A 9,194-nucleotide genomic window follows, 5' to 3' on the forward strand; every position below is an offset into this window, starting at 1 on the left:
GCCCATCCCGACTACTTAGCGTAACTATTATTCGAGACGCAGGTTATGAGGCCTCACCTATGCCCGGGAACGCAGTACAGTGGCCAACGACGGTGCTCCATACTGATATTTCCACGCGCCCACCACGAATTTAAGAAAACACCATTGGCGAATTGCATTTTATTCACTGGCATCACTGATACAAGCTTAATTGGCAGTCGCTCTATTTTACATTTTCTTAAGATCCACTTCACGGGACAAGGATTCTGAAACGGAAAATGGGCAATCAATTAATCTTCGGAAACAGCATTTAAGCATCTGGATGTAGTGGGGTTTTATTTGCTTGCTCACCTAATGGTTTACAATTCCCATTACCGGGATGAGAGATAAATGTATAGTCGTTGCGGATTGCCATGGGTTCGTTGATTCGACATTTGCGGCCTTCGAGTTACAATCACACGAATTCCTCATCATCACGGGATCAGAAATGAAGGTCTACAAAGCGTATGCTAAAAAATTGGGCCTAAAATTACAGGTGTCCATCAACTCCGAAATTGGTCAAAACAATTTTATTGCGACTGTCTTACGTGGTAGACTCGGCTTGTCCTCCATGGACCGATCATGATCAACATCAAAGCAAGCTCGTTCAGCTGACCGGTAGGTGGACTGGCCGGCAGCTAATGGGAGTAGCTTAATTGATACATGCGCACTCACCTGGTGGACGCGCCTGAATATTTTCTCCACACAGCGGGCAGGGCCCATTGCCGCAGCAATAACGGCGATATGGAAGTCGATGATGCTGACACCACCAATCAGCAGGGTCAGTTGGCTGGCCACAGAGACCACAGGTAACAGCGTCGTTTGACGTCGAACGCCATCGTGGTTGGTTGCGGTTGCCATCCGACACCAGAGGCTGACTTTCCTGGGTACTAACTGAATTTTGACGCACCATCAGCTGGCTTTGGACAATCAGACGCTTCATACAACCAGCAGCCTTACGTGGTTCCAACAGCTTCAGTTTGCTAACCAACCAATCAAGCTGCTTGTGCAAATGCTCTCCTGGTGATGGCCTTGGCTTTGGAACCAGAGATAAAGGTACTCCTCCCTCCGGTAGTTTGTATTCAGCAAGCCACCGTTGATGGATTGGAAATTGACCCAGGCATTGCATTTTCGATTAATCAACTTACCGCATGGGAACGAGTGTCCTCTGAATACTGAGAATAGGTGTACACAAGGTAGCCGCATTGATTGGTAAAATATGCACGTGCAGGTTCCGGTCGGGGTGTTGAGTGTCCGAGAACATTTGGCGGTTTGTACCACAAACTGACTGTTACCAACAACGGGCTTCTCACTTTGAAGCAATCTGTCTGCTTTTATATCGGATTTGGCGTTCATATTCCAATGTGCCTGAGAACCTGATTAGCGGCGTACGTCGTCATCCGGGAAACCACATGTAGAACGTAGATGTCTCCCTCTCGAATTTCTCGGCGGTCACAGTAATATGTGGCGTGCATTTCATATTTGCGCATTAGTCATTCGCTGTAATGAACGACCATCTGGACGGCATGCTCCAGGCGATAGTTACGCACATCCTTGGTAGTGAGTACCTTTCCAAAGTGGTCGGCGACGTAATGCCGAATCTACGATGACGGAGCACCATATTTCAAAAGGGTACAACACCCCTTTAATTCATCATTTGCCAGTCGCCGGTTGATGGGGAGCCTGTCAAAAATAAACTTGCTGCGCGGATGGTCGTGCTCCAGGTAGTAGGATGTAACCCTCAAGCAGTCATGGTACCGGCGAACGTGGAACCTTGCCGGACAATCAGTACGACGTGTGCTACCGCGTACACACAACCACCCATGAACTTTCTGGGTGCGACGGATTCCACGGCTTCGGTTTTGTCTGCAGAGATGTCTGCTGCAACGGTAGAAGGCTTTTTCATACAAAAGTAGTGAACTGCTGCTCTTTTCGGTGTTTATGCAAACGAAAACAATGAAATGTTTCACCTGGTACTCTTCCAAAGCGACTTGAAATGCACTGAATGAGAAAAAACTTTCACAAGCTAAATTCTCCACACAATCATCCTCCGCATTCACGTGCTCAGCCATAGCAGCCATTAAAATATGAATATCGCGTGTCTTGAATATCGTGGGGAATGAGTAGGTCTAAACAACTTTCAACAAAACTGCAGCCGTTTGATATCTCATACGTCCGAAAAATAACCATAAAATGCTAAAACTTTATGTTGAAGTTTTCCTTCGAACAACGGTTTCAGAGAAATTTTGGGTGTGCTTATAGCCGACATCTCGCGTAATAACAATCAGTGGTACAAAAATTTACTCGTAAGACTGATCAAATATATAGTAAAATGCATCAGCCCCTCTGGGCGGCAAGTTCAGTCTGGGAGAGTGTTATTACTGGATTCCAAGCGTATTCCTTAGTCTGCGGATATGGGGAAGTCAAACATCTCAGAGGTAGCTATTTGGCTACATCCAATCATGTTTAAATCCTTCTTGAGCTCTAGATAGCAGACCTGGCTTGAGTAATCACGGTAAGCTGTTTGTCGTCGGCTCCATAGAGCAAATGGACGTTTGTGTAAGTAAGGGGAAAGCGGGCCGCCTCATCTACAGCGCAACGAATAAGTTTTGAGTTAATTTCTTGTCAAGGTCCGAAGACGACATACTTTTAAGCCAGACCCCCTGGTAATTATGCTGTCTAGTTTTAAAATATCTTCTCGTGGGTCGCCGCCATGCGAACTAAAGGCATTTCCAGAACCCCCCTTTGGATGACGTATGAGCACGTTTATGGTCATTTGGAAAAGGCTACGGGGCCTGTGACCACCACCAGGCTTTAATATCCAATTGGGGTGCGCTGGCGTTGAAAGCTCAAGTCACCTGCAAACGTTAGACATGAACAGGATAGCGCATCGGGGTGGCCATTGATTTAGCTCAAAAATTTAGTATTATTGGAGAACGGTGAAACTACACAACTACACAACTGACAAATAAGCAGTAATAAAATGCTGCAAAGGCCCCACTTTCCATGAACATTGAGTCATTGTTGATTTTATTCCGTTATCTATTAGCTGACATGTGGTTTGGAACCTTTGATGCACTTCACATACCGTCGAGTTTCACCCAAAGCCGCATTTATGTGTGTACTCACCGAGGATCGCCGCCATCGAGGCCACATAAATAGCTCATGCCAAACATTCTAAGCTTCTTATTGTTGGGAGGATCCATTTATAAGGTAGTTTAATCACATATTACGAAGTTCTGATGACAAATGATCACAGTGGAAGATTCGATCAGCTTGACGGGAAGGGCAAATAAAGCACGCTACCGTTCAAGAGGTTCCAGGACTCAAGCGATTACCTTAAGTGACAACTAAACCAACCAAAAATGAACATTTATGATGAAAATCTGTTATTCAAAAAGTAACCAAGATGCATCACAGACAACCGACTAGTATTTCAGCACCACAGAAACGCGCTAAATCTGGCCTCAATTTTAGGCTGCACTGAATTTGAAGCGATTCTGGTTTGTTTGACCAGTATTCTTGCACTCAGACTTTACTAACTGTGACAATATTTTCACATGTGAAGATATTTGAGCAATGATAGCACCGTCTAGATTGGTAAAATGCCAGCCTGGAGTATGCAATCGGGATCGCGGTTTGGCAGAGACGCCGTCAATAGATCCAGGGTTGATCCACATTAGATGTTAAAACATGTTGCTCAGGTTGTTTCCCTTCCTATATAATTTGTTGCCTTTTAAGTTTATTATTGGCACCGTTCTTCTCTTAAACCCGTTAATATCCTTCTGCCGCTTTCCCCACGTTATGTTTGACGACAATGCCAATCCGGGGAACGTGGGGCGCACTTAAATAAATGAATATATACAAGGGGGCTTCTGTTCTCTCCCGGTCCAGTCAACTATCCGCTCTCATTAAGAAAGGAGTCAGGACATCTCGGGTCCTTCGGGGGGAACGTGGCACTTAAATAAATGAATATATACAAGGGGGCTTCTGTTCTCTCCCGGTCCAGTCAACTATCCGCTCTCATTAAGAAAGGAAGGAGGACATCTCAGGTCCTTTGGAAGAATTTTAAATGTTATGCTCAGACATTGCTCCAGAAAGTGCGCACAGCAGATTGAGAAAAAAGTATTCAATGTGTTGTGGCCGAAAAATTTTTTCGCAGGCAATATGGCCGCCCAGAAGTAAAATATTAACAGTCCCGCAAATATCTTAACGTCGCGTCAGCGTCCGATGAGTGCTAGTCGCAGTCAGAATTATATTTCCACTCACATTTTTCTTTACAGAATTGTCTATATCTTCTTGTACACGAAGTAGCCTGCACTAGTGCGGACTTCATCGTGAATGTGGATGCAGCTAACCTTTGAATCATTCTTGCTACTGACATCCAGTCAGCTAGCTACCGTAGACAGCCCCTACCCTGCAATAGATTTTCATGCCACCCGAACTTCCGGTGTAGGCTGTCCCTGAAGTTATCAAGAATTCGATAGTAATTTCCATCGAACTCGGCTTAAAATGATCCAGCTTAGTGAACGCTAAATCAATTGAGTGAATATAAGGGCATGGAGTCCTTAGCTATCAGATCATTTCACGGGCGTGTCGGAGTTTACTTGCACTCTGTGAACAAAACGACGTTTATATTCAACTTGGGAATTGTAAGTCCGAGATGTCTGTGTGAATATATTCAAACTCACTGTGCTAAAGTTCTTAGGATTGCGGTCGTGTGGGGTTGAAAAGGGAGAGTGTGATGTGTTCGACAGATTTATTAGTAGCCCTCACTACCTGTCTACAGAGAAGCATAAGAACATAAATTTATCAGTTTATTTTGCAAGCACCAGAACACGTGGGGCCAAACTATGACAACAACAGAATGTTGGGGTGCAAGCATATAAACATGCAAAAAGTGTTAGTCATTGAGGAGGGAGTTGGAACGCCTCTGAATGGAATTCAAGAATGTCTTCGTGTCCAAACTTCGTTACCACTGCCGCTTAAAGTGGACCAAAAGGATTGCAATTACCGATGGCGCGCACTTTATCATTGGTTGGCGCATTACTCAAGGACCATTGCAAAACACTTTGGCGCAACCGCACGGTACTTGTTTGCACTAAATAAAAAATGCGGGATTCTGGTCCATGTGAATAGCTGTCTGTACTGCTGGCAACGTACGTAATAATTTGGAATGAGAGAAATTCAGCGCGGTTTATCTACGCAACAAACGAAGTGTAGGTCATGCAGCAATGGCACGTGTAATACCCAGTCTTAGTAATGGGTGTTCACCTAGTGTTCCTATGGTGGGTATTCTAATTTCGCCAATACATTTCACCTCTAATAAGACTTAACCGTTGAGTTTCTCATGTACCTAGAGCAGTATTTTGCAGAGTATTTTTGTGCACACTGGACAAGACAATTATAAAGGGAAGAGGGAGAGGGGAACTCAGAAACAGATGGCAAAAATTTTACCAGATGCCGGGTTGTCTAATGGCCCCATTTTGGATCACAACTCCATTTCAATGTACCCATGCATCAGTTGGTATTCACTTGATATACTAAAAGGTCGGAAAATCGTACATAGTACTTTTGATGCAATACAACTCGCGGGAACCTGGAGGAGAAGTTGGAGAGCCTACGATTCAGTCTGTATCTTTTCCTGGGTGGTCTTTGACACATCACAGGCCGACATCTTAATCCATCCGATTATAACTCACAACAACAGCTGTTTTTAAAGAATCATCTTACCTATTTCCACCAACACGAATGTCCTGAACTTCAGTATTAAATTTTATTTGCTGATTAGCGAACGGGATTCGAAGAGCATAACACAAATCATGATGGATCCATAGATGGTATACGTTTCTCACATTTGGTGAGAGGGCTAGTTGATCAACAAATTTTATGAAATTGTGCCCTGTCATGCGTTTCACCCAAGCCTTCGGCTAGGGAAGGTAGGGTTTTGTGATTCTTGAAAACCACTAAGCATCTTATGTCATCAGGAAAGCACTGCATTCGGGCATGGTGAGCGCATCGGATGTACATAAAGATAGATTGTCTGATCTCGTACGATCCAGCCAATGGAACACATAAATTTAGAAAATTGTGTTCTTGTCGCTCACCGCGTACAGAGCGCTGCTCATGCCGAAAGTAACGCTGATAGCGCTGCTGTATCTTCTCACCAGAGTAGATGTGAGCTTCACCAACTACCATGTAGTCTTCCACTTCGCGGATATGTCGGCTCATCTCTGTGTATTTGGCCGGCCAGCAATTCCTGGATATTTTTTTAAAACGTTTGCTCCACATACCTTTATACTCAGTGCCGCACACTATAGTGAACTGAGTTATCCATGCACCATTGGCCTCATTGCCTGCCTGCTGATCTGATCAAAGAAAGCCAAATCTTTGGATCGCATTTCAGTTGGAGCCAGTTCCTTGCATGAGAGGCACGACAGCAATTAGTTCTTGGCTATGCAGGTTTGCCCTCAACGAGAACGATAAGCTGGTGTTCCTCACATTTCATGGGTGGAAGGGCGTTACATTCGTCAAAGAGCAAGTCAGAAGTTTCTTTGATGGTAGGGCAGAGGTTGTACAAACTTGCCAAACCGCAATGGAGTTCATTATTTTGGCTCCTATTCTCGGCTTTATACGGCGTGTTCGACACTGAATGTGTGCAGGTGGCGTAAGATACAGGCCAATAGGTGTGAAGTTATGGAGTTCGGTTCCGTAAATTGTGCTGGACTGGCAAACGGCTCAATCATTTGGAAAGTCACCTGCGAGCTAGACACTTAGACATTGGCAGCGCCTTACTGAGAGAGAAAAGGCGGCGCTGGTGAAGAATTCTGCCTTGCACGTGCCACGAAGCCAAGAAATCCATTTATGCAGTAGTTGAATGTTTTCATTCTGTCTCCCTGCGCGTAGTAGACATAAAGTTTCCAGCAAACATGCCACCGTTAGAACAACCGGTGGCTACTGTGGGCCAAAGAAGGTAAAACATTTTGGTAGATGTTTATTAGGAATTTTCAGAAATTTTTCAAGACCCATTGCGGAAGGACGAGGATAACTGTCGCAGACTTAATTTAGTGTAGGCACATGCGCCGGCCAACTGACTGCATCTCACAGTACTCAGTCTCAAAACCTAGCCTCAGAACACACGAACTGTAACCGAACACCATGCTTGCTTGCAGGAAAACAAGTTATGGTCGAAGAACGACGAGTTGGGTGCAAAAATATAAATCGAATAATAATAATATACTAAAGTCACAGAGTTTCTCAAATCCGCCCCACGGTGGCCATCTCACTTCGACTCTTTTGGGTTCCAAGGTTTCTATCAAATTCTCCCTTGAATCAAGGCTAAACTGTACCCTATATTAAATCCGCCGTGGCAGTATATTGTGCTCCCACAGTGTACACAGCATGTAAAGCAGCAACTGTCAGTATACAATATTACCTTACCCTCTATCAGCTTAGTAAATCTGTGCATGAGGTAGGTTTTTAATTCTCGCTTTTTGACCAAATTAGTTAGTCTGCGAACTCATGTGCAAAAAAGCACGCAGCATGTTCCTGACTGACAGACGGAAGTGACAGCAGTTCAGTCTCTTCGGATAAACAACTTTTAGTAGCAGTGACGCTCGGTACGGAAGTATTCACCGATTTCTTGCCGAATTCCGCGTACAATAATCCTACCAATAACGCATTTAAATGTTTCATTTTGGTCATTTGGTTGATCTCTTTTAAGTTGAACATCCCTACTTGTTTCGTGGACACACATCACAGTTGTACATCTGTCATTTCCAAACGGTCCAACGATTTGAATAAGTAATAAAGGCACGAGAGTGACTCACCTCGCAAGGCATCCGATATAACGCTTCGCCATGCATTTCATCTATGGATGAATGGATGGGCAGAATTTAATTGTACCTGATAACCTAGTCAAAACGCGTAGAATATTTGGTCATGGGATGGGGCACGTGCATCCTGTCGGAACTCCATGTTTTAATGCTAGAGCCGTCGGCTTCTTCAGTGGTCCACAAATGTGGCGGAACCACCTAAGACGGCTTAAGACCGCTGGTCGGAAGAGGCGAATGCATCTCCCATCACGGTCATCTTTCGGCAGACAGTCCATCGTCTCAAAGAAATCTGTTGCTCCCCGTTCAGCAATACATCATTGTAAATGAACCTCGAGATAACACGGTCCAAAAAATCCGTCCTCAGTTTATCCGAAAGAACTTTAATGCCCATCCAAAACGCCTATATAAGTTTATGCGCGATTTCACACCATCCACGGGATGCCTGTGGCCCATTTATATGCGACAAGTTTGTATAAACGCTCGTGGTAAGCCTCAAATAATATCAACGTACTCAAACTAAAAATAGGGTGAGGAATTATTTGCATATATATATATATATTAAAGACGAGGAAATTTCCGTGAACTCCGGTGTCAATAAAAACCGAAAGTGCAACAAATATGATGAAAGGTAGTGTGTAAAGTCAGTTACTTTTACAGATCAAAATATCAGCGAAATCATACAGCCGTGTCGGTGCCATCATACATTGCGCCCCTGTGGAGTGGACAGACCCAAGAGGATAATCTGCATTTTGTGAAATGATGACATCTTTGTGTCGCTGTCGCACTACTTTCATAATTATAAGAATAATGATCAACATTTAGGTTCCGATTACAAGAAGATCGGACACGACACCTGGGCAAGCATCCCAAACTTCCCCAGAAGCTGAACGGAGCGCAAAATTTTCCCGCATAACAACACTGGCATAGGTTACAGAAACGTCATCGTCTTTCTCTACGAGCTCGAATTATTGTGAACGAATTTTTAGAGGCAGTGATTGGTCACCTAATATGAAACTCCGTGGTTATGTGAAAGGTTGGCGAGAATAAGGATTATAAGCGGTTTTGGCTCCGGCCTACCTAATTTTCATATAGCACTTTCATCTTATATTTATTAAAGAAATAGGAAAAAACCGGCTTTGTGCGCACCCAAATCACTTGCTAAGGAGGCCAAACATGTGACCCTTGAATATATTGGTACTGAAGCAGGGGGTGCGACCAATAAAGACTCTAAATCGATCAGTCGTGCTGTCTACTAAGGTCAGGATATCCGGCATATGGGTTAATGTTTCAACGAGCTTAAGCCTCGGTTTTACTATTTCTTTCGATTATACTACAATGATT

General features: G+C 44.1%; 1 protein-coding gene across 1 annotated transcript in view; it reads right to left on the reverse strand.

Moving 5' to 3' along the window:
* The window catches only part of T265_09199 (hypothetical protein), a gene marked incomplete at both ends in the record, with an annotated part of 20,413 nt that extends 19,396 nt beyond the window's left edge, over positions 1-1,017 (reverse strand). Inside the window, 2 exons of the mRNA XM_009175211.1 lie at positions 567-656; positions 694-1,017. Of these exons, the coding sequence (XP_009173475.1) occupies positions 567-656; positions 694-879 (276 nt within the window). The remainder of the gene's footprint in view (positions 1-566; positions 657-693) is intronic.
* Between the last annotated feature and the right edge of the window lie 8,177 nt (positions 1,018-9,194).

This window comes from Opisthorchis viverrini (genome assembly GCF_000715545.1).
Source record: "Opisthorchis viverrini unplaced genomic scaffold opera_v5_260, whole genome shotgun sequence".
Lineage (NCBI taxonomy): Eukaryota > Metazoa > Platyhelminthes > Trematoda > Opisthorchiida > Opisthorchiidae > Opisthorchis > Opisthorchis viverrini.